General features: G+C 33.2%; 2 protein-coding genes and 2 long non-coding RNA genes across 4 annotated transcripts; 2 read left to right on the forward strand and 2 right to left on the reverse strand.

Annotated features, from left to right (window-relative positions):
• Window positions 1-986: 986 nt before the first annotated feature.
• Window positions 987-2,778, forward strand: LOC128173599 (uncharacterized). The gene is made up of 3 exons (XR_008242520.1): window positions 987-1,213; window positions 1,599-1,710; window positions 2,611-2,778. It is a non-coding gene; the product is annotated as an uncharacterized LOC128173599 (long non-coding RNA).
• An 86-nt stretch (window positions 2,779-2,864) lies between these two features.
• Window positions 2,865-7,969, reverse strand: LOC128174784 (uncharacterized). Its single transcript, XM_052840244.1, has 3 exons — window positions 7,384-7,969; window positions 5,207-5,265; window positions 2,865-3,012 (listed from the first exon to the last, which is right to left on the reverse strand). The coding sequence occupies exons 1-3, from the start codon at window positions 7,609-7,611 to the stop codon at window positions 2,865-2,867; spliced, it is 435 nt and encodes a 144-aa protein (XP_052696204.1). The 5' UTR covers window positions 7,612-7,969.
• Window positions 7,970-10,293: 2,324 nt separating this feature from the next.
• LOC128173578 (uncharacterized) lies at window positions 10,294-14,730 on the reverse strand. The gene is made up of 4 exons (XM_052839277.1): window positions 14,253-14,730; window positions 13,790-13,896; window positions 11,667-11,776; window positions 10,294-10,480 (listed from the first exon to the last, which is right to left on the reverse strand). Exons 2-4 carry the CDS (start codon window positions 13,869-13,871, stop codon window positions 10,310-10,312), a joined length of 363 nt encoding a protein of 120 aa, XP_052695237.1. The 5' UTR covers window positions 13,872-13,896; window positions 14,253-14,730; the 3' UTR covers window positions 10,294-10,309.
• Window positions 14,731-17,811: 3,081 nt separating this feature from the next.
• On the forward strand, window positions 17,812-21,546 carry LOC128173598 (uncharacterized). Its single transcript, XR_008242519.1, has 3 exons — window positions 17,812-17,939; window positions 18,838-18,889; window positions 20,421-21,546. It is a non-coding gene; the product is annotated as an uncharacterized LOC128173598 (long non-coding RNA).
• The last annotated feature ends 4,861 nt before the right edge of the window (window positions 21,547-26,407 follow it).

The following is a 26,407-nucleotide window of genomic DNA, read 5'->3' on the forward strand; positions in this document are numbered from 1 at the left end:
AATAATGATAACACTACATGACTGATCAATGATAATTTTTCTGAATGTTATAAGTAATTAATTAAGTAAGTAAATGATTCATTATAGCGAGATGTGTTTTATAAACAAATACAGATACATATAATAACTTGATGAATAAACAACCGGCCCATCGAACGTATACGTCACTTTATAAACTTGAGTATAAAAATAAAATAAGTTTACGCATTGTTATTTTTTCAAATACAGAATAGATTGTCTTTTATAAAGGGGAATTATTTTGAGCATGAAATGAATGTATTGGAAATTGAAAATATATAAAATATCTGAAGGTCATATTTCTATTTAATAAATTGAATATTATAATTAAACACCTGAAAAAGAAATAGGAAAAAAGTTACACAAAACATAGAAAAAAAGTTTTTTCAAACAGGCGAGGATTCCATCATTCCCTCTTTTGTATTGTCTTACCAAGGCTGCCGGTCTGTCTTTGTCTGCAAAATGAATAATAATCTATGATGAATGTAATGAAAAGTTGCAGCATGTATGTACGTAGCTTCGTTTTTGAAAGTTAGGGGGGAGGGGGACTCATCCAAACAATATTGACAAGCCGGAAAAAAATTACCTCCCAAAATTAGAAAAATTCTAATCCGGGGGGGGGGGGGGAGGGGGGGGGGCGCTACAGTATACCTCAAACTTCAATTTCACTGTTCATTTTTTTTTATTTTTACTTCAATTTTTCACATGGTCACAAAAAAGTACGTAAATTAAAAGGCTTTGCTGCGACAAAACTGAGTGCCCACTGCCCCCTCCCCGAAACGTTTTGTTACCCCCCCCCCCCCTCCCCCCCAGGCTAGGTGCCTGTGCAGTATTATCAATTTAATAAGCTTATATTTTTGAGACGTATATAATAAACAGAAATCCAAAGGAGGAAATAAATAAAGTATTTTAAAATTTAATAAGGTTTTTAGATGTTTTGTGGGTTTATTTGGGTTCATTATGGTAAATAGACACATAAAAAATATTTACGATAGTTTCGCATTTTCGAATAGTAAATAAAAATATCATGATGCAGTGGAGTAAAATAAATGGTCTGAAAATTGATTTTTAAAAACAACATTCAAACGAAACATTCAATGAAACGTTTTACAGATCTTTTATTCGAAACTATCTGTCATTCTATCCATTCCACATATTGTGCGCGGGAAATGAGTAGCAGAGGCAGAAGTCATGAGTAAGTGGGTTTCAGTCAGCTTGTGATCATGATTCTAGAGATACTATATTTAACGATTTTTTTCTTTTATTAAGATTTTTCATTCTATGAAGTACATCATGAAAATCTTTTACGGGAATGTTTTGATCTCGCTTTAGCAATATTGTCTCGCTAAACATTGCTAAAGGGGAATCATCAGAATTTGGACTACTCGTCAATTTTGAACAATTTATATTTTACCCAACGCAGAATTTAGACTGTCTCGATAAAGGGGAATTGTTCCAAACTTGTGTAAATGTATACATCAGAGTTTGGACTACTAATCAAGTTAGAAAAATCTATAGGCCTATTTTACCCAACGCAGAATTTAGAATGGTTAGAAATTCAATTTTTTTTTCTATTTTAGTGCCCACAAGATATGTTAACGACACAGTTGGTTCATTGTAGTAATTAGTGAAGAGTGTTGGCCAGAGAGTTGGAGAGAGTGGTCGGAAAGATGTCAATGTCGCCGGTAATGGGTAAAGAAAAAGACTTTGATACTAGATTTTATTATGTGAGTTGGAGTACATAAAAGAATGTTTTAATGATGGCTTTATAAGAAAGTTATCTGCATTTTTCTTGATAAAAATAACATATACAAAATTGAGAGTTCTGGAGTAGGGATGGGACGATCCACCGGTGCATCACGATATTTATTTTGACGATATTTGGTTCGATACATTTACCATTAATACAACGATACCTAAGCGAACTTTTTTCCAAAAATATCCGAGCTTCATTTATCGGCTATTTTTAGTCTGCACGCCTAATATGAAAGTACAGAGATGGCGGAAAACCTGGTAAAGTTGTCAAGACTGTTAAGAAGCTAAATCTGGAGTGTGGACAACTTTTGGATTACTTGTTTATGAAAAAGTAGTGTATATGAGACTTAAGTACTTTGTAAATTGTGCAATGCTTATTTTAAATATATCAAAACAACATTGGACATGTGGTAATACATCGCCGGATTGAATAAATTTTTAGTAAACCCTTATTCATTTTTTTCATTTAGTTGCAATGTATCGTGATATGTATCATATCGCATCTCATGTATCGTGATATGTACCGAATAGGCTAAGTACAGAATCGTCCCAGCCCTTTTCTGGAGTAATATTGATTATAGTGTTCTGATTTCTTTTGTAAAATGTTAGGAATGGGAGTTTAGATTACAATAAAGTTCAGATTATCATTAAGATTCATTCTGTAAAGCAGACTATAAATTGCCCGATCTTAGCTACGTTAAATTTTGAATATGAAACTTAAATTTGCCTACATTTATTGTCTAAATGCGTAATGTTGCTAATGTATATCGCTGAATAAAGAGAATTTAAAAAACTATATTACCAAAGGTTAACACTTTTGTGGTGTGTTTTCGCTAGTTTTGGGAGGAATTGTACAACCACGTAAATGCAATTATTCCCCATCAATACACCCCAGAGCGTGCATGGTGATAGGAATAAAGGAAATATTTTAATTCAAATTTGTTTTGAACTAGCTAAATATTTCGTCTCTTCAATTACATGTTTTTGAAAATAATGCGTGGAAATTTTCCACGCACAATATTTTCATTTCAAGAGGGGATGCTCCTCTTTTTAATAATTTGAAACAATTAATGACTTAAAATTATTTAAACTTACATTTTAACAAGTTTGTTTTCCACTTTAATTCCAGTGAGTGGTAGTCTCGTGGAGAACACACTGGTGGGAAAGAGTTCTTGGAGGAGTGCAGGAGGAATTAAAACCGACTCCTCAATCCCCTTTACCTCAACATCGGCAAGTCCACTGAAAAAAAGAAAAAAAGGTGTGTACACTTTTGATTAGCAAAGAATAATAAGCTCATCATTTTGAAGGTTTATATTTTATAAAACAATATCATTAGCAGGGTTGTCTCTAAAAATTGTAGTAGAAGAAGGAAATTAAAAAGTAAAGGGGGTCTGGGGGGTCTAGCTTATAGCTAGATTGTGTTTGAAATGCAATAATAGCCGGGTAATTACGTCATTTAAGGCTGGGGAATTCTCCGGTGGGACTAAAATTGGAGGATTCCATATATTACATTGGGAAAAAAGTAAAATATTCTGAAAAACTCAAACCCAAAACCTTTATATGTTTTTCATTTTCAGTTGCTTAGACTGTGGCCTCATGACTATTTTTGGCCCTAAATGGGTGTAAAGTTTGATGTAAGTTTAAATATATGATCTTCTTGAGAACTGCAGTTCTCAGTATATGGTGTGACTATGAAATTATTTTGTAATAAAAGGGGATCGATGTAAAGCATAATATCTTGATAAAAATTTGAAATTTATTTTATCATGTTCATATAGAATCTATTCTACCACATTCTGCAGATATATAAGTCTCCCAAACGAAGTTTGGAGACTTATTGTTTGTGTACGGTTCTTATTCTTCTTCTTTCACACTCTGATCTAGTTCGTCGTGTTGCTCAGAGAGGGCTGAACAGAATTGTGCAAAATTCTAGGATATGATAGGCCTGCATATCTAGATCTGCATCCTGGTTTGATTTGTCTCATTTGGGTGTTGGCCAACCCCTTTTCTGGGGGGTCAAATGGGTGTGGGGTCTATCATTGTACCTTATTGGAAAGAACGTGGACTTTTTTGGAAATTATTATAACTTGAAAATGGACAGATATAATTACAAAAAGCTTTTAGAATGATATATTGACTGGTATAGGTATTATATGGGGTTAATTAGATCTGACCCATGGAGTCATTCCCACCCCCCAAGAATCGGAAGTGCCCAAATATCTTCAAAATGGTTGACCTCCCTATCCTTAAACTATACATGTATATATTCTTGTTCCTTGTTTCAAATGGCATCAAATGTAATGTAGGTCATGGGCCCCTTGGGTGATCCTGACCTCCCCCCTTTCGAACAGAAAGTGCCCAATTATCTTGAAAATGGTTGAGATCCCCACCCCTAAACGTCCCTTAACCATATAGGTAGCAAGGGACAGTTTCGAATAAAGTACCCGTCAATATTTTTGTAAAATTGAGAGTTGCTGTACTTGAAGGCTTATGAGTGTTGCTAAAATTCATGAGATGATTTTTAATGATTATCATTAGTTAGAGGGGTGTCTCTTGTTGAAATTGATATGCAATATGTAGGCCCCTTATGTTAGGTACATGAGAATCAGAAGTAAAATACGAAACCTGCGGCTTTGACTGTTGTGCTAACTTTACACAGTGAAAATGCAAGTTACAGACGGGAGGTAAAATAACACGAAAAGTAGGTGGATGGGACATTGTAAACTATACACCGGTAAGTTTCTGACATGTGATAGTGCAGCATGCACGCGGTACGGAAGGTCAACCCTCTGCAGGGAATTAGCTGGGGGAGGTCTAAAAAGCTGAAAAATCATGAAAAATTAGCAAAATATGAAAGGGTCAAAATCTCATAAAAACCAGTATGTAGAGAATTTTACAGGTTTTGATTAGTAATTTTCTTCAGAAATTGGTGATTGGCCTTATAAAGAGTGAATTAAAGGTATTTGTGCTGAATGGGAACTAAGGAAATTCTAGTTATAGAGTTCCGAAGACATGCATACCTTGGCTACAATGAATTGGATAAAAAAAACTGTCCCCTGCCACATATATATTCTTTTTCCTTAATTCATGTTGGTTCACCTGATGTATAGTTAATGACCCCCTACAGAAATAAAAATAATCAAGTTTTAAATCTTTTTGTCTGTAAAGTTTGACCCAGGTGAGTCAACCCTACTGCCTTTTGTTTGGGAGACTTTATAATCGCCACGATTATAATTACATCTTGTTTGTGTATGTCTCCATAAATCAGATTTCATTGTGACTATTTCTGCTCAGATGGTTCGTGTGGCCCATGGACCTCTTTATAACATAAGATATTGTTGATGTAATAATGAGTACATAACTCCTGCATATCATAAACGCTCTGTATTGATTAAAATAATTAGAATAATAAAATTTCATTTATCTAGACTACCTGTCAAAATCGATGCTGGTAATTATTCCTGCAAATGATTTCTCTTGCTCTTCAACCTCCTGAAAGTATTTAAAGAAATATAAAGTGCCAGGAAGCCAATGATTTGCAGTTCAGTGAGATAATACAGTCTCTTCAATGTGATATATTTTATTCATATACATATTCGGTAATTCAATGTGGCTAACACTAGAGTACTTTAATTTTTATTTTTTATTGTTAACTGTTAAAGAAGAGGTCATCTCATTATCAGACGTGTATCTTGTATTTCAAAATTCATGAAATTTTCAAACAAACAGACCATATGACAAAATAATAGTATCAGTTTGGTCAAATTTGAAAATCTTATTGCTAGAGCTCAAGAGCGCTAGCAACTACGTTAGTCTTTTTCACTGGAATATGCATGCTCGACTCCATAATGGGGGGTTCTGGGAATACTGTATTGTACTGTAAATAAACTGAACCATTTGAATTTCATTTTATCATCCTCACATGAAGTTTTGTGTTTAAATGAAAATGTAAAAAACTAACAGTAGCTTAGGTCTTATAATGCAAAGTTATTTTAAATATTTTGATAAATAGCTAGTTTTATCTTAAATTCCTTCAAGCTCGAAAAAACAACCTTGGATATGTTTTCCGAGCTTTTTGGAAAGGCTCGAGAAGATACGATTGCTACACAACAGTACCAATGGTTCTTGAAAATTTTCACCTCGAAATTGAAATAACAGTAGAAACAATGATTTAGGCACAGTCAATGAGCTATGCCATTGCCAATGTGAAGCCCACTCTAGATTCACTATTCTAAATTGAGACCCTCACTCCAGCACAGTTCCAGTACACCACTGTGCTGCCTTATTGTTAATTAAACGATTCAGGAATTTAAATCAATGATTTAGAAATCTGCTTTCTGTTTTAGGAAAGCTACGGCACTAGCTCACCAATCTTTTAAAAGATAAGCTTGTTTTGGCATTTAGATCATTCAAGGTCACTATATTTTGTGTCATCTAAAAGCTAGGCCCACATTTCCTCTAATTTTCTTAAATTTTTGAGAAAGATTTTTTATGCTTACAATATATATTGAATTATTTCTGATTTGTACATATCACAAAGATGCAGTGTTGAATTTAGATTCTAATCAAGTTTGTGTACATTTATGACCAATTTAAAAGACATCTGAAAAATCTTGATTGAATTACAGATAGAAATTGGCCAAATCAAAAACAAAACAAACAAATGCGTTTACTTTTTATGATGATACTTTATATTGGGTGAACACATAAGACTTTTGTTTAGTGTATTAAAAACCTGTTATGGTGGTAAGCAAAGTTCAAAAGCCATATCTAGGGATCGTATGACCTAAAGTTGCATTTTTAAGGAGCCAAACAACTCATGCTATCATTAAATCCGCAGAAATAAGTATCAATTTTTCTTACGTGTTTCAAGAATAAAAGATGACATACTTCCGTGTAAAGCAGAATTGTACTTTCAATTTGTAAATGTAAACAACATGAATGGATGCTTTCTTTTATCTCCCCCTGATCTTTTTGGTCCCTGTCATTTGGACCTATGTATTTTTTAAATCAATTGAGTTTTTATCATGCAGCAATATACAATATTATTGAATTAAATACAACCATACTTTTAATACTTATAACTTTTGTTTAAATAGTGAAAAAAATATAGATCTACAATTTTTTTAACTTTAAGATAGTTTTAACTTAAGATTTTTTAAATGCAAAACTTTTTACTAGGAATTTGCTAAGTCAATTTGTAATTAATTTTAATTTAATTACCGGTGTAAGACTTAAAGTAATAAATTTTATTTATTACAAAGTAGTCAACTAACATTTGTCTTTATATTTGTTTTTAAAAATTGTTTCTAAATGAATGGTCAATAACGAAATTGGAATGATTTCTGAAAAAAAAATCACACTTCATTGTGGGGGGGGGGGGGGGGGGGAGAGAATCCTTAATTATGGGTGTTTTCTGTTTCTTTAAGATTGAGAGTCCATAAACTGGTGGCATCTAACATCAACATGATTTTATTGGAGTATATTTTTGGTAATCAAGGTAGTCTTGAGCTTTTTTGTTTGTGTATTGCATTTATTCACACTTTCGAAATAGATGCATATTAAAAGTTATTAGATTTCAAAATGTTTGTCAAATAATATATCTCTTACTTTGATGGTAGTACTTTGGGTGGAATGGAACTCCTTTTTGTCTTTGTATGAAGCGACCTTCAAACATTTTGCTTCAATGCTTGAGCCTATTCCTGGGGAAATGGAGGACTTGGATCCCCACATCTTAATTGAAACGCCACCCCCTTGGTCTAGTCTAACCACCCTGTGGGTGGACGTTTTTGACACAAAGACATCAGAGACCTGAATTACAATCATCACCAAAACCATGAAAGTATGCTATAAACATACATCAATTATAAACAAGAAAAAAGTTTATTTAGACAAGTGAATTGAATCAATGTCAGAGTTGATGTTTTGAGGTTAAGAATTTCAAGTTTAAAATTTGCTTTTGATGTGTTAAAAAAATGACGTTAGGGTGATTAAAAAGTTTATGCAGCCCATAATAGATTTGGTTGTGTAGAATCATTTTTTGGCTCATCTGAGCTAAAAGCTCAAGTGAGCTTTTCTGATCACATTTTGTCTGTCTGTCTGTAAACTTTTCTCATTTTCGTCATATTCTCAAGAACTATACTGGGCCAATTTCAACAAAACTTGGCACAAAGCGATTCTAAGTTGTGAAAGTTAAGGAGCAGGCTTTTTTAAAGGGGAGTTTATTAGAAATAATTATAAAATAATATCTTAAAAAATGTTCTTCTCCGAAACTAATTTGCCAGGAAAGCTGAAACTTGTGTGTAAGCATCGTCAGAAAACGTAGATGTAAAGTTGTGAAAATCATGACCCCTGGGTGTAGGTTGGGGCCAAAATGAGGGGGTTGATTTTCTAATATAGGAAATTATAGAGGATATCTTCAAAATTCTTCTCAGAAACCTATTAGCCAGGAAAGCGGAAGCTTGCGTGGTAGCATGCTCAGGTAGTGTAGATCCACAGTAGTGAAAATCATGACCTCCCGGGGTAGAGTGGGCCACAATGGGGATAGACAAAGAATTATTGAAAATTTTGCAAAATTCCTCTTCTCAGAAACTAATTTGCCAGGAAAACTGAAACTTGTGTGGAATCATTTTCAGGTAATGGACATTCAAAAATTGTGAAAATCATAAAACCCTTGGGGTAGGGTGAGACCACAATGGGGGGGGGGGTTGAATCTTTAACGTAGGTTTTTATAGAGGAAACCTTTTAGAAACTTCTCAGAAACTTATCAGCCGGATGATTCTTTTAAATTGTGTAGATGTTGGTCCCTAGACAGTTCTTGGGGTTCAGAGTTTGATGTAGGTTTATATCCCATATACTGGTACATAAAAAAATGTTCAGGATCTTTTTGAGAACTGCAATGCTCAATGTGTTACATGTACAATAATGTATTGAATAAAACTATCATGACCAGAAGATTTTATGCAGTGTTAAGTTGTTTGTCAAATGTTACCACCAATACAGTTATCCTGAATGTTCACATTTATATATTTTGTGTATGAAATCATGCATTAATCATCTTCCTTACTTAAAACTGAAAAAAAAAATATTATCTGATATAAACTGATTAATGTTGTTTTACTATCATGGTATAAAGGATTAGCCTTTGTCTACATGACAAGTTTTAAGGAGGGATCGCAATGACATAGTAATTTTTTTTTCGGGGGGGGGGGGGATACATTAGCTGCTGTTTATATTTGGCATAAGAACAGATAGGACCAAGGGTTTGTCTTGACCTTTTGGTATTACCTGGACAAGGTCACCAGGTGAAAAATCATTTTTGGTTATGACCTTTATCAGGTATAAGGACGAGATCACAAGGAGAACATATATGGAATTTTGGTGTGGCCTACGCTGTAACAGATATAAGTTGTTCCCAGCTTAAATGCTTTCTAAGATGATTGCTTTTGATTCTGCATTTGACCTGCGCAACAGGCGTTAATGAATTAAAGAAAATTAAATTTGGTATCAAGATCTATGCCACCGGTCAAGGAAAATGATTGGTCTGTTTAAGCTTATCAAAAGGGTCACTCAAACCAAACTTCTCCTGAGGTGCATCTACTTATCATTGATCTTTTAAATGCGTGCTTTAACTTGCATGCTGCTTCTGACTTAATGCATTCTCATGTGATTCATTAAGCACATTATTTTGTCAAACCTCGCCAGTGCATCTTTGGGTGTTCTGTTTAATGTATTACACATGGAGTACAAAAGTTATCTACCTTCTAATTGAGTATGACCCAATGCCCCATAGCGTTCATTCTTCTCTTAGAAGAAAGCTCTTGTTCTTAGGTGCTTTTACAAAGCCCATATTCATACACTTGTCGTTACAAATAATATCTAATTTTTTAACTCATAAATATATCAAATGTTCATTTGTATGCTATATATATTTGTTTCTGCACCAACATATAGTTTGTGGGATACAACCCACAAAGAATATATACCGCTATGATATGGTTTGTGGGTTCCTACCCACAAGTATGTTATATATATTATCTACTATATATCACTGTGGGACATATACCCACAATGTGGTGACCCACAACGTTATCTATAGCTTTGAAACCAAATATGAGTAATCTTTATATATAACACATTATGCGTGGATCCAGTGTTTTGACCATCTCTTTACATTGGCAAATAGAAAAATTGAAAATAATAATTTATTTGTTTTTAGAATATATGCCTAAAAATTGACGTCAAAACTCACTTGATAAATTTCCTGGATTCACGCATGAACAAAAATTGATGAAAATCAAATAATCATAAATTAATTTCAAAACTGCTGGAAAAAAACCCTTTACAGTCTCCTGCCCCCCATCTCTTATAGTTTCACTCTGCATACTCATCTCTCCTCACGAATTTTGGGCATCTCTCAGGGGCCTTCCTTCTTGATGATGTCGCCAGCTTTCTTTTTGTCGCTTATGCTGGGGGTGAGGCTTTCCTTGTGGATCTCCTCTAGCCTGTCTTTTAGATTTTGGAAGGCCTCTTTCTGCTACGGCAGGCGTCGCACACTGAAATGGGAGAACTCCCTGGCGTCGTCTTCCTCACTCTCCTCAGACGACATGTAGTCTCCTTTGAATACTTTCATCACTTTCTCCTTGTCAAAATCTCCCAACTTGTCATCTCCTACACTCTTTAATGTTTTCTTCAGCCTTGCTGCTCTCTAAAAATGATATTAAAATGTTAAGTTATAATAAACATTTATTTGATAATCAGTTTAAGTATATTTTTGATGTAACACTGAATTATTGGGAAAGGTAACAAGATGCCACTATGTCATTCCATGTCATTATCTTTGATTATTTTGCAATAAGAAATTTTTTAAGAATTACAGATGTAGAAAGATTTAAAACTATTCATGCATTCAAGGTTACTGCGTCACTCAGTTAACTAAATTAGCGCCTTATTAAAATTGACGCTAGATGTCAAGGCAGGTTTGGGTTTGATTTGATTACAATTTTGAAATTTAAAAGAAACTGCGATAACTGATGAACAATAATGATGAAAGTAAAATAATTGTAATACTATAAGCAATATTTATTAGTGACAAAAAGTCCAGAATAATGGCCTTCTTTTTCTTGAAAAAGACTGAGGAGGCAGCTAGTGTTAGAATTTGAATACTTTTTATCCCCTTGCGCAACCTATACGAGTGCACAAATATTTATCAAACTTTGTACAATTATTTAGTATATTAAAGGACAAACCCTATTAATTTTCAGGTCTATTGGTTAAATACTTCTTGAAATATCACCATTAAACAAAATATTATTAAGTATGACTCCAGTTCACTAATGTGAAACTTAAAGGGGCAAATTTTGGTTGCCTTTTTAAATGCCTTACTGAAGCATTGTAAACACTTAAATTGAAAAAAATAATTTTTGACCAAAATTGTGACCATGCCCCTTAAAGTAAAAAAAAGCAGGGGGAAGCATATATAAAATCGCACAATATAGATATCTTGGATGTTATAATGATTGCCATTAAATAAAGCCAAATTTTTAACTTTAAAGCATGCTTTTTATTTCTGCTACGAAGAAGTGAAATGTACAACCAAGTTAACATACTCCCTTTTATTTATACACCCAAAGGCTTGGGATAGGGATACAAGAGATATTATTTATTCAGATTGGTTAAAAGTAGATAAATACATGTCATATTAACTCTGTTTAAAATTATAAGCATATAAGTCTAATTAATGCCCAATTTTTCCAAATAATTTGGTCACCGGAAATTGCATTTCCCTGAATAATAACTCATGTCTCAATAAGACTTGAGGTTTAGAACTTACCCTTCTATTAAACCTAGTTCTATGCTATTAACTGTTACATCATTTAAAAAGATTTACTTACTTCCCGTCTTCTGCTTTGGCGTCTGCTTCTCTGGGTGTGCTCTTTCTCCTTGCCAGACAGCTTTCGCCTCTCTGTGTCCCTCAAAGATATATAATAGGTCTTGCAGGCCCCTACAATGAATCATAAAAAGTTAATTGAAAGTTTATACTCAGTAAATGAAAATACACAAGATATACAAGATTTTATATAAAGCATATTAAGGCATAAACTGGCTATTTTTTTCATGTCATCTGTTCTATAACATACCAAGGCTGTGCAGACCATTTATACCACATGTGAATGTATTTTTCTATTGTTGCTTTAAAAGCATTACTAATGCTCCTAGTCAGGGATACTTACATGGAACCTGGTTCAGGTTACCACCATATGAACATTTATTAGTTCGCTCCCATGACTGAACATATAATGCCGGAAACTGAAGCTAAGGGTTTATGACATTGGATCATGAGTTTTAAAGAATTATTACTGCAAATTGACAGGACAATTTACTTTGCATCTTCCATGATTTTGAGTTGCTGTTTTATGCGCGCAGTGCTTGCATAGATAAGTAAACACACTAAGCCTTTTCACAGTGCATGAGCACAAATATAAAGTCAAACTTCATATTATATATTGTATATATGTTATTATTATAAATATAATTTAATATAACATATATATGTAACATTAAATACAACATTCAAACTTACATACCTAATTTAACTAGTGCGTATGAAATATAATTTAAACTATATCTATTTCTTAATAAAGAGGTACTTCTTGACAAAGTTTCTGGCATTAAATGGTACATCACTGAAATGAACTTAACAACATTTTACTAAATATGACTGTTCCATGTATGTTTTATATCCCCAACTAAGAGCGCATATAATAGCTTAAATGCGACAATACACAAGTACTTCATGCAAAAAAACCCAATATGAATATAAATATAAGCATTAAATGCTTATTTTTGGATGACCTCCATCCTAATTCATTGAATCTACCGTTCCTGAGGATGCTTCCATACAAGTTTCAGATTTTCTGGCCATTCTGTTTCTTCTGAGAAGAAATTTTAAAAGATTTTTCTTTAAATCCCAAAAAATATGTGTGTTTCCGGTTTCCCAACCTACCCTTTTTTTGCACGGACCCAAACACTTTTTATTCCAAATCCAGATTACCAACCATAATTGGTTTTAACAATAGAGTCCTTACAAATCAGAGTTTAAAAAATGCTTGTAACAATTCAATAAAAACACCACTTGTCAAAGCGTTTTAAAGATTTCTAAGTGCAGATTGACAGCATGGATGAAAGTTATCCTGGGGTAGTTTAGCTAAATTATCAAGGCAATAGATAGTTTCTCAGGGTAGTTATGTTTTAAAAACTCATATAAAGACAGTGTATGTACATGAAAAAAGCAGAAGCACAGTTTTTTTCAGGGTATGGAGACTGCAGACATTGTAAGTCTGTGAATTGGCCTAACAAACTTTCACATTATAAATATAATTTAAATGCTGCAGTTCAATTGAAAATGAAATTTTAGAACTAATAACTACTATTTAATATATTTGTGGTGAAGAGCATTATACTTTATTAATCTACAGTGGCTGTCATATTCATATTGTTCTATTTACATGTTAAAAATGTTTTCGAATGTATTCCATAAATAAATCTTAGATTAAAGAAAGCTTTAATTCTGTAACAGTTTTCACTACCAACAATTTCTCCCCCTATAAAATGCATTTTCTTAATGTATAGAAAAATCATATACTAGGTAAGGAAAATACTAAAACGCTCATTAAAAAAAAGCCAACCTATCTACCCTATTAATTTAATTTGATAAAATAGAAAACGCACGCATTTCTATTTTTGGCCTAAATATTCCTATGAAAAAATTAAAAAGCCCCATTGTTGCCTAACCCCACCTCCCAGGATCATGATTTGAAGAAATATTAAATTCAAATTAGATTCTTATAATTTTAAGCAGCTGCGATGAATAGTTGCTGAGAAAATATTAAAGAACATTTGTTTAGACAGACTTGCAAGGGTAAAACAGTATACCCCCCGTCCTTTGGAGAAGGGACTATGAATCAATACAATGGGAAGTTTTATCAAAAAGGCACATTTTACATTAACCCTGTACCTTCTATTTCTCTAAGTGGCCAAGAAGACTTCTCCATCCCCCCTTCACTTGCAATGACTGCATTAACAAGTCTGTCCGTCATCCTCCTGTTGATTTCATCTTTGTAACTAAAACAGAGAAATATAAATATAAAGAGCACTGAATTGTATAATGTAATAAAAAAATCATTATTAACAACATAAAAATGAAATAAATGTTTTCAGATTGTTCGAGTTATGATGACTTTATATAATAAAATGAGCTGCAATGCCAAGGCTTTAAATAAGGGTGAAAAAAATTCTAATATAATTGAAATGTGAATGAAACCATCATGACAATGATTATATGGTCTTAGATTCATCTTGTGATATCAGATCTACTCATTGAAACAAAATATTTTATTAAGAAATGTCTCAATAAGGCAATATATGATTGGTACATGTATTGGTATTAATGATGAAGCAGGTATAAATGCTAAGAATACCTCTTATCTCGGCCTAACTCGAAACCAAAGGATTGGTCTGTTCTTGCCAAAGCTTTGCCTGTATTGTGTATATTGATACATCGGCATGACGGAAGAAGGACTACGACTAAATACCTACCCGTTTGTTGGCGTGACTGATCTGTTGGCAATATTTCCCTGTATTGCTCGTCCAGCCAAGGTTTCTCCTCACGGTGTTGATTGTCGACAAGGACACATCTAAACCAAACACATTCCTTAATTTCATCTTTATTTCGGATGCAGTCAGTTCATTGCTTTGACACATCCACATGTGAATACAGCCCCGATGAAGATGTCGAATTTTCCCACGGTTTAGCATCGAATTCCTCCTTGTTATGCTCCCATGCTGCAATAATGTGTAGAGTCCTTGTCTTGATACTTTTCATCCATGATGTGTCCTGAGAAGTTTCTGGATTTCCACGATAGAGCGTCCTTCTTGTTTGTAATTCACTACACTCGCTTTTACGTCCTGTCTCATCGGCGCCATCTTGAAAAGCGAAAAGATCGAGTGCGGAGTTTAGATTTAATTATTTTGTTCAGCCCGATCTCAACTTAAATTTTTTGAAAAAGAGGCATTGGATTTTCTTTTATTTTATTTTGTACATTATAAGCAATATATATGTATTATTATTCTCCAAAGAGGAAATTCTGTGAACATGTCGTTTTGTTCTTTTGAATCCAATTTTTGGATAAACCAGATAGGATAGGATAGGATAATGGATGAACTGCAACATTTTATTTGTTTATAAAAGGCATCTGCATGTGGAAGTTTGAAGGATTCGATACCCAGATAGCATGACTACGTTGGGCCAACTTAAGCCCAACAATGTTGTTTACATCGGGCCAATGAAGGCAAACTTTATTGGCCCAATGTTATATTGCTCATCGGCTCTACTTCGGGCCAACGTGTAGGGCCTACATTGGTCCAACATTTTGGGCCTACGTTGGTCCAACGCATTGATTTAAACTATGGCCCACCACGTTGGCCCAACAATGGCCCAACGTGTTGTAATAACATTGGCCCAGCATACGAAACCTCAATGGTCCACAATAGCAATCAATGTTTGACCTACGGTGGTCCAACACAAAAGTATGTGTTGGGCCACTGAAATATTTTGATAAACTTAACTGACCATTTATGGTGAGCCTACGTTGATCCTGTGGCCTTATGTGACCTTTTATAACCTGGCCACCAATACGATGCAACTTTGGTTAAAAACAATTCACCATTTAAAATATATTTATCAATGCTATTATAACCATAACATCAATCAAATGAAATTGGTATGAGACACTAAATAATGCATATTTAAGTGGAAAATTCGATTTTTAATCCATTTTGTTCAGTTGTATGAATTGCAAAAACAAAATGTAAACTGAACCCTTATTTATCTGACAAAAATTAAACAAATTTCAATTAGACAAATATGATCGAATTAGATTCTATTATTGAATTTTTCAAAGTTGCCATGACATTAAAAAGTTCATGTTATGAAGAATTTAATCATGAGTGGAATCCTCTGGCTCACTCCCCTCCTGTTCGGTGTCGTTTTGTGCTGCTGAAAGCCTTTTTTTCTCTGCCCTCCTCTTTCTCCCTCCCTCCCGATCACTGGCAAATCTGAACCAGTTTTTATCAACAGAATATATTTCTGCATCGGTAGCATTGGGGCAAAGACGATTTTTCCTCACTATTTCTAAAAAAAAGAGGAATAATGAAAATATATATATTTTTCTCGAAACTTGATTTATCAAGTCTATCTCTCTTTTTTTTTCTCCTCTCTCTTTTTACATACCTTTCAATACTTCCTTAAATTGCAAGGAAGAGAAAGCAATTTTCCCCCTTTTCCAACCCAGTGGATTTTTTATCATGTATAAAAAGAGTCTCCTTACTGTTGCCTTTGTATTTTCCCCACCAATTGTTGATAATGATCTCGCCTGCATAATGCTAAAATTAAAAAGATGGTGATATAAGTGCACTGTATCTTTACATCTCACTTGACTCATCGGCACTTTATCTGCATTTGAGTCAGAAGAGTCACTCAACGCATATCATAAATCACAATGCATATCAAACAAATCATATGTTCCATGTTCACCTCTGAGTAATGGGATTTTCTCTGTAAACATTAATGTCTCAATGTAGACATGTTTTTCAAATTATCAGAGTCACACAATTAATAGGGCCTATTTAAATACATAAATATTGAAAATAAAAAAATGTGAAATCGTTCTACTTATAAGTCCGCTTACAATCTTAAAAGAACATCTAAAAGTTTAGAAATCTTGATCGTTACTTTGTATCATACAAGTAACTTACAGTCCTACCTGATCACTTTCACCCGTAGGCTGCTGCTGGAAATTTACTGACTGCTGTTGGTCTTTCATCAAGCTGGAATCTGATGATGAATGTCCACATGTGACACCTTGCAACTCCGTCACAAGCACATTCAAAAAACAAACAAACACTGTGACTTGTGCATCGTGGTCCAGTTGATTGTAGTTATCTATAAAATAAATGATCAAATAGGTGAAGTAAACAGACAGTTAACAACTACTGGTAAACAACATCAAAAGTAAACATATGTGAATACACAAACATGTAAATAAATTATTATAATAACTACAATGGCTTTGTAACAGATACCTGCGGTACATGTATTACTGATTAAACCCTGAAAAGGGGGAATGGTCTACAATCCGGATTTTCAACCATACTGGAATCTACATTGTATCCATATTCTGGAGAATAATAGGCATCAGTAAAATCTGTGAGCTGAAGAAAAAATAACTTAAAAAAAATTTCTGCATTTAATTTTTAATTTAAAAAGGAAATTGTTCTCCGATGGTTAACACTGTGCATGTGTTTAATTTGATAAATAATTTAGTTTAATTTTGAACTCACCTCTTCATCAAACTGCACTCCCTCAGAATTCTTTGCAACTGAATTTAGTAAGTTTAAGCTTGATGATACAAGTGAAGAAGTTGCAGTTTCAGAATTAAGGACAACGTTTTGTTGAGTTGTAGATGTTGGCTTGTCTGTGGTTTTTGATTGAAGTTTGAATAATGTTGATGTTTTCTTTGGGCTGTTAGAAGATTTGGAATTTTGATGGAGATCCAGATTATTAACAGGAGTGGCTGTTGATTTTTGTTTTCTTGGACTTTTCCTAAGTATACCAGTAGCTCCTCAGCAAGTTTTTGTAAGGTTTCAAAGTAGTCAGAGTTACTGCTAGGATTAACTTCTTCATTGATTCTCGTCTTAAGTCCTCTGCATTTTGATGCACCTGTGAAATATTTGCAGAATATAAAGGAAGTGCCCCAGAATTTACCCTTATACATATACGCAGGACAGATAAGGCAACACATCGTTTTGATATGCTAATGAAGGGATAATGAGTTATGACGTCATAATATACGCCCCGCCTCTGTATTACCATATATAGAACATATACCGAAAACAGCAGTTTAAGCATAAAATACGGCTGATTTAATACTTCATAAGCAAAATATAACTACGAATCACTCATGTTTACAACAATCAGAATATACGAAGAATTTCCATAACGCATCTGTCGTTTGGGTGTGAATCTGCGTCCCAAAAGCGCTCGTCAGACGATGTAAACACGTGTAGCTGGTATTCCCGATGATGGCGATCTTTTGATGATTTATCAGGTATGTAGAATAGATATACAGTGTATTTGTAATATACCAGATAGTTCAATAACTATTTTATTGTGGTTTTTTACTGTTGATGCATTTCTGATCGACTTAATGTGTTGTTTCGTTCAAAACATGAGGAGAGACTGCATTGTTTACATTTAGGCCTATACAATGTACATTGTACATGTAGCTTTATTGCCAGTCCGTTAAATTGTTGATCATGTTCACCAATCGACACGAATCAGTTCATAGTACTTGTACTGACAATATTTAGTTTTACATAGCTGTTTGTTTTTATTTCAATTTGTAATAAACAATACAAAGACTGTGTGAAAAAAGCTGATTTGATTTTCTGAAAATCAGTACAGTGCAGGCTAAAAGATGCTGATTTCATTTTCTGGAAATTGATGAACAGCTGATCAATAACACCTTTCTACTGTGTTCAAAATTCTTCCATGACAGTTCATTTATATTTTTTACACATTCATCCAGTTGATATATTAAGATGTTTATGCACATTAATCAGTTAATTCTTAATTATTACTAGTTTGCTTTTAGAACTCAGTATATACTACCATAACACTGTTTGAAATCTTGTCACCTGGGTTCATACTTATGATGCTGTACTATTGGTAATAAAAAAACCCAAATAATAATAAACAAATGACTGCATGTCTCCATCTGATTTTCTCTAAATGAGGAATCTACATTCATGGTCATATATTGTAATGTTTGTGTAGAATGTGCCTATGTAACTTTCAAATAAAATTTGAAGTGTTGGTCATTTTACCCATCCATGCATAATATATGTAGACCTTTCACAAAAATGTTCAAATTACTGTTGACATGTCCTTATATGCATGTAAATTAAATTGTATGACTTCTCATGATTATATTTTGTTATTTGCAGAGTAATTTGAAAAGTGTCACACTGATTTGACAAAAAAGGCTGGAAAAAAAATGTAAGTAAATAACATACATGTATAAGTTCAATAATTTATCATTGAAATAATGATCAATCTGATTATTCTATTAGACAATTAAATTAGAAAAAGTATTTTCACGTACGAATGGTTTCATTTAATGTTTTAAAATGATTGATATAAACCTATGTTATTTATAAATCTACAATTTTGAATATTGCTCATCAACAATACATGATATGTTTTAATTCACACTGACTGCACCAGCATTATATAATATCAATCAATCAAATCAGTTGTGTGTGTGTGTGTGTGTGAGAGAGAGAGAGAGGTAGAGTAAGAGGTGCATTTTAAGGTCAGGCCGGGTAAAATAAAGGGGTGCAATTAAACTAATATCATGCACATATCAGGGGTGAGGATGCGAATAATTTCAAATCGATCAAACTAAAAAGCTGTATTTGAATTTGTGCAAAATTAAATGCACATCTAAACATAATGAAGTGTTTATTAAGATAAATAAATTCCATTGACTACGCGGGGGTGTTAAGGAAGCATATGGGCAATATGCCGTCTTATTTAGATTGTTGTATTCAAAATCGTGAAATTAAATCATTATTTTGAATAAGATCAAAAACTTAGTATTATCCTTTAAAATAGATGTCAGTGCAATAAAATCGGGTAGTACATCACTGCCACATTGGTGCATTATCACGTGACAACTATAAATAGCTTACGTATATTCCTTAACATAAAATGAGATAGAACAACACTACCCCGCGGTTACCAAAATAAAATAAACATACCAAGTGAAGGCAAAACATCTCAGTTTAATCAAAACCGCTGCTAGAATCCTATGTTTTTCCTTATTAAAAAGTTATTCATCCGGTTCTCGTAAAACCTTCCCAACTTTTATAAAGTTTGCACGGAAAACGGCAAATTGCATTAAAACAACACACAACATGTGATTCTAGCAGCACTTTTCAATTCAAGCATTGATCAAACTAACGATACGTATAAAATTTCAAGTTCAATATACACGGGGTAGTGTTGTTCTAGCCGGATTTTTATATCGTAAACAACGACAGAGGAAAGCCTGGCCGAGAAATAAAAGCAAATTTACATACCTTTTAGCAAATGATTAATAAAACTAACATCTCCTCCAGTATTCTTATGTTCAATTCTCAATAAATCACACCACAATAATTTATAAGAGTTCTTAGATTAGTTATATTTTGAATATGTTTACAATGCTTTCCGATCAAATTCACACGACATTCAACTTTTAGTCATGACGTCATCAATGTGTAAATCTACGTAATACAAACTAATTTCTGGCAAAAATTGTCTTCAGTATTTTTTATTTGTTTTTGGTCTACGTTTCTTTGCTTATGTATTTGAATATGTACATAATAACTAAGATTTGTGATTTCACGGAATTACATGTAACTCAGATTCCATATGCTTCCTTAACACCCCCGCGTATCAAATTGTAGAAAATCCTCCATTTCAGACTTTCAGCCATTTTGATAACAAGTTAAACTTACTGAAATATATATAATTTTCATTTTAGCTGGTACCTGCTTTGTCTTGAGATTTACATAAATGATGTTCTTATTGGTGATCATTTACCCGCACCCTTATCCTGGTGTCATATACAAGATGAAATGATGGAAAGAAAAACCTGAACTTTAGGAACAGGAAGACTGTGTTTTTGAAGAGAGAAGAGGACCAGAACTAAGAAGTCATACAATAAACACATTGACATCATAAAAAGAAATTGCAATTTTGAGTTTGCATGCATATGTCAGGTTTAAATGTTGTCACAGAATTTTTTTTCAGAAAGTCCCTTTATCTTCTTGAATTAATAAAACAAATGAACCAAATATAATTGTTTCTATATATATAATTTTGTTTGAGAAGTGGAAAGGGGATGCTATGTAAATGGGCGGGAGAGAGAGTCTCTCACATAGGAGAATTCAGACTTATTTAAATTCAATATATTGATATGAACCAAAAATGGTTTTTGATCGCCTTGTTGCAGGATTTACACACTCTCTTTCCTTTCTCGGTAATGAGAAATGAGCGTTTAGAATTTATTTTGTGAATGAATAGATATGCTCACCCTCCCCCCTCTCCTTAATCTTAATCATTCTGCATGTGTTGAATAAAAATAAAAGTCAATTTTAATGAGTGTTTAAATTACAAGTGTAACATGTGTAATACAAAGGTGAATACCGTTGATTGCTTATGGGGGGTGGGAAAAGGCCTCATACATGGGCAGATCTACATGTATAGTCCCCGTGGCAAATTCTAATTTAATTCACAATTTACATAGTAAAACACCATGGTACCTGGCCCCTGGCAAACAGAATAAAGTTACCCCTTTGAACCCCCTCCCCAGAATAATATTAACAGACCCAAGCAGTGCTATAGAATATGCAGTCATTGGGCAAAGGCTGCACATAAATAATGAAAAAATACTATATATCTTATTTTTTAATATATATTATGAGAACAATTTAGTTAGTATATTAATATCAGGGGCTTCATTTGTCTCTGTTGACATCTAATCCCTAAAATAATTGTGTACAATTAGCTCTTATATATTTTTCTCCCATTACTAAAAAAATATTAAGAAACCAATAACTCCGCGAATGCGGTTAACCAAGAGAACTGATACACAACGGTTTTTTGTTTACATCCATGATACAACAGAGGAAATGCAGACAATTCATCGTACCCATCTTGTCTCTTTTAAAATAAATAAAACAGAAGCACTATGATTAAATAACCATTTACATAATTTACTGTTGAAACATATCTTAAAATTAATTTGGATTATGTGATAAAATGACATCGCGCCTATATCAAAAGAGTTATCGCTCAAAGAGTTACCTCCCCTTTTCGGATCACTTGTGCGTTTGAAATGTGTATTGATTTGAGAGGACTTCTAGATTGAGAAATTAAATGCAAAAGTTCAAGTGCAAGACGGCTATAAATATTATTAAACTTGGTACGATTTTCTTCCCTTTTACGAGTTCTTTATAAAAACTGATGCTCATTTGTTGAGAGATAAAGGTTTACTTTGTAATTTTAATGAAAATATACAAAAATGCACGATTTTAGGAACAAGTAGCCAGTTTTTAAAGAAATTTACATAACTAGTAAACTTTACAACTGAATGAGCATTGATTTCTACGATGTATGGATAATTTTGAATATGTTGCCATATTACTTACTCTTAAATTTCTTTGCCTTGCCCTTGAACTTTTTGTCTCATTTTAGCATTGACGATTTTTGTCTAAAAGATGCCCACGTGACCCTTAAAAGTCACGTGACCGACAAATTTAGACATGGTCAAGTAAAGGAGACCCATATCTTTACAATAACACCCAAAATAGTTTAGATCTATTCATTATGCAGAAATGATTAGACAAAAGCAAAACGACCTCCTTTTACTGCTGTTTAAAAGCAAAATGTTGCCTTAACTGTCCTGCGTATTTAAATAATCAACCCCTATTTATGATCACCGGTACATTAATTAATTAGCCTAAAGATTTTACTCTTACATACATGTATCGTTAATTTGTAGACGTAACATTTTTGAAACCCAGAGCTAGGAAATAATACTTTGAAAATGAATTACAAATGTAAATTAACTTTTATTCACTAGACTTATCGTATACTCGTACATACTAAGATTCAACGCCTTTAGAAACCCTGACGTGCACCTGGGCACACGACACACCTGTTGTGTATATCTTGTATATTCTGTGTTAGTTCCAGGGGTTTTTTTTAAGTTGGACAAACAATAGACTTTAATTAGATATACACAAACATGCACCTGGGCACACGACACAACTGTTGTGTATATCTTGTATATTCTGTGATAGTTCCAGGGGTTTCAAACAATAGACTCTAATTAGATATACACAAACGAACAAAACTATGTCTAAACAAACAAAGCAGTAATATCCTGCCCGATATAACAAAGGCAGTTGATAGTCTTTTTATCTTTAACATGTATATAGCAGATCTAGAGTTAGAAATAATGAAAATTGAAAAAAAAAATACAAACCTTAAACCGATTATCAAATTAAAGAGAGAGATTTTTTTCACCGATTAATTTATAATAGGAAACAAACATACTTTAATTAGTTTTATGCACATATTAAGATACAGAGTCTGCGCTCATCCCTACAATAATTTTGAAACCCCCCAAAAATTATAAAGAATTTTATAACGGCAATCTGTGTCCATCGGAGCGGTGCTGATGATGGCGATCTGTGTTTAATCGGGCGGCGATTAAAACCGCCTGGAACACCCCCCCCCCTTCCTTGGAAATTATATTATCACTCGGATGACCCCCTCCCATCCCTATAAAAGAGCTTTTGCATTTAATATATGTTTTTATTGTTCAGCTTGATCAATATTGACTTAAAGGCCACTTAAAGACAGTGTAAAGGCAGTGTAAAGAGAGCGTAAATGCCACTTAAAGATGCTTAAAGGTGGCTTAAAGAAGTTTGGATATTAAGGACCTATAAGCACTTGCTTAAAGGTGACTTAAAGGCGGCTTAAAGGTTGTATAGCCTTTAAGGGTGTATTCTGCTCATTCAGGAAAAAAAAACCTACATCAAACTTTTTAGATGCTTATGATTTTTTAAAAGTACTATTCCTAAGGAATAAATTGAAAACAAGAAAAGTGTATGTTCGTTTTCATTGAAGAGAGATCCGACCCCCAGAACATGGGCCAAAAATAGTGCATTGAAATTCTCATATAAATAGCAATTTGACCAGAAATTCCCTCTAATTTAGAAAATAAAAGCAGATTTCAGACTTTTTCAGTTTTGCTTACTTAAAAATATCTCGGAGTTTATTTTTAGACAAATCTAAAACTATGAAATAACTTTTTTGATAAGTTATGCCTAAAAATGTGTGTTCCCCAAGTAAAATTGGAGCATATTTTTCGTTGCAAATATGGTAAATAAACTTAAGTTAGACAGGTTTCTACAATTTGACTTTCTATGAAAGTATTTGTATACTTTCTTTACATATTATGGTTCCAACTGAAGGCATAAAAAGTGGGGGTTAGTGTGCATATAAGAAAAAAATATTGTTGGTTACATCCCCACCCCTTATTTCCATTGAAACATTTTATGGTAACGAAATAAGCCATATTTGCAGCAAAACATAAACTTTTATTCACCAAAATTTTAAAATTGGTGTATTTATTTTCAATAACAATTGTTAATATGTAAAGAAAAGTATTTCAAGAATAAATAGTAGACATACAACAAAATAAACTCTAAAATAATCATAAAGATAGTGCTTATAAACCATCTTCTGGGTGTGACCTTGACCTTGGTGTGAATAACATGGAATGAGATTAGGTATTTCTTGCTAATTATATGTTCTAATTTATCAAAGTTTTTAAAATAATGTAATAATTATGAAATTAAAAATTCATTTGATATTTTTCTTTGAAAAAAAAAAAGCAGCTAGATGCATAGATTTTGATTGAGAGTGTTTCCTCAATGAATGCAAGCAATGATGACATGGAATGAAAAAAAATGCAACTTCAAAATGGATTGATGTCTGATCAATAAGTTTTAACCAGTATATATGCATTCTAGGTCAGAGCATATATTGATAGTTCATTTACATACAATTACATGAATGATATATTCTAATAAACTGTTAGCTTATATTGTAAATGAACACACATCAATATATGGTTGCAATACAATACTGTCTTGTCTACTGATATAAAAAGTTGCACATTACTTCATCTGATCAGTTGAAAAACATTTGTTTTATGAAAATTCCCTGAATGACAAAATCATTCTATTCAGGTAGCTAGAATATAGACATAAATTGAACACTTCATAGCGATAAGAGATTCAAAATATACTATCAGTAGAATTTATCAATTTTTCTTTATCGATTATTTTTTTTTGGAGGGGGGGGGGGGTGTTGTGTTGTACGTGTTACATCATGCAGTACATACATGTACTGGAACTAATAACTAGTTCAGGAATAATGAAAATCAAAGGCAGTATATACAATTCTGATATAATGAACTTTAACTATCAATTCTGATATAATGAGCTTTAACTATCACTTATAAAAGTATATCCAAAATGTTCAGCAAGCGATGTACTGATCTTTGATGACTTTGTTACTCTTGGTCCACTTCCACACTCTTTTGACAAAACTTGTTGTGTGCCCTCTTCCTCTACTAAATGCTAGCTTTAGAACTGCATAGTTCAAGTCACTGGCAGCTATTTTTCTATCCGTACACTTTGTGATTCTCTTCATTGACAAATGTTCATGTGAAAAAGTTGCAATTTATAGCAAATAGAATGATGCCTTCTAACTATTATGTGAATCAAAATTGACTGATCAAGTCTTTGAAGGGATATGGCATCTTGTAAAGCATCATGAGCAGCATAGTTACAATGTAAGAAGATGAAACTAAAGTCTGTTGGGTATAGGGTGGCGACATTGGGAATTGTGACCTCAACAAAAGCTTTCAATGGATCAACAAATCCTGCAACATGTTTTTTAAAAGCATCCATCTCTCCAACTGCTTACATGGTGTTGACTAAAACATGGCTGTCTTAAGACTTGATGCTATGCCCAGTAAGACTTGATGCTATGCCCAGTAAGGATGGCTCAATTTCCTTGTCAATGAAGTCAATGAAGTACTCTAAAGCAGAGGAAATTTGCTGGATTGAACAGGTTTGCCTCTGTGGAACATTGACCACCTTTCACAGTTATGACTGTCACTTCAGATGCAGAGGAAGAAATTGGAAATTTTGTTTGGACAAAACCGTGCCAGTGATCTTCTCATCATGCTGCAGCTATCTGGGTAATGTGGCAATTACCACCTGTTAAAGAAAAATTAATACATAATAAGCAAAATTATGGTTAACTTGCTAGTATTCCCCTTTAGACTAGATATGCAGAAAAAATTACATTTTAAAGATTAAAATGTCCATGCCATTGTGTAACAAATTAATCATTGTCACATTCGATACTTATTGTGACTTATATTGTATTAGTGCTGCAAAAAGTAAAGTGCATACAAACAATGCTTTAATTTCTTAGACTCTGTTGTATCTCTTTACTATAAATATATATACAAATGTAGCTCTACATGAAAAAAGGCAGTCAATTATAATTTAAATGTAAGATTCTCAGAAAAAAATATTGACCAGTGATTTGTTTTAAACTATTGACTGGCTAGAATATATTTAGAGGAACATCTTTTAAAAAAAACCTCAATAAATCAATACTGATTTGTAGATAAGCTGTCCCCTTTCATATTTTTTAACTGCATTTGACTTGACACTATTAAAAATGATAAAACTGAAGAATAACTTTCCAGCTATGATCCCCTGTTTATTTTCCTTTACTGGAATTTGACTCATTTCGCTCGTTAGTTGCAGTTCTAAAATAATTGTGGTGGCGATTATTTTGTTTGAATTGTTTCCCCATCTTTCCTCATCTCTCAGTTGTAATTTTCGGAGGACTCGTACTGCTGTTCACATCGCT

Source organism: Crassostrea angulata, chromosome 2 (assembly GCF_025612915.1).
Source record: "Crassostrea angulata isolate pt1a10 chromosome 2, ASM2561291v2, whole genome shotgun sequence".
Classification (NCBI taxonomy): Eukaryota; Metazoa; Mollusca; class Bivalvia; order Ostreida; family Ostreidae; genus Magallana; species Magallana angulata.

What these genes read in the sequence shown, in the direction of transcription:
- LOC128174784 (XM_052840244.1), bottom strand. Translation starts at nt 7,611, where the DNA reads ATGGTTTTGGTGATGATTGTAATTCAGGTCTCTGATGTCTTTGTGTCA. An exon ending in CCCAAAGTACTACCATCAAA is followed by an intron (nt 5,266 to 7,383) that starts GTAAGAGATATA and finishes AAATACTTTCAG; the next exon opens with GAGGTTGAAGAGCAAGAGAA. An exon ending in ACCAGCATCGATTTTGACAG is followed by an intron (nt 3,013 to 5,206) that starts GTAGTCTAGATA and finishes TCTTTTTTTCAG; the next exon opens with TGGACTTGCCGATGTTGAGG.
- LOC128173578 (XM_052839277.1), bottom strand. Translation starts at nt 13,871, where the DNA reads ATGACGGACAGACTTGTTAATGCAGTCATTGCAAGTGAAGGGGGGATG. An exon ending in GCCACTTAGAGAAATAGAAG is followed by an intron (nt 11,777 to 13,789) that starts GTACAGGGTTAA and finishes GATTCATTGTAG; the next exon opens with GGGCCTGCAAGACCTATTAT. An exon ending in GCCAAAGCAGAAGACGGGAA is followed by an intron (nt 10,481 to 11,666) that starts GTAAGTAAATCT and finishes TATCATTTTTAG; the next exon opens with AGAGCAGCAAGGCTGAAGAA.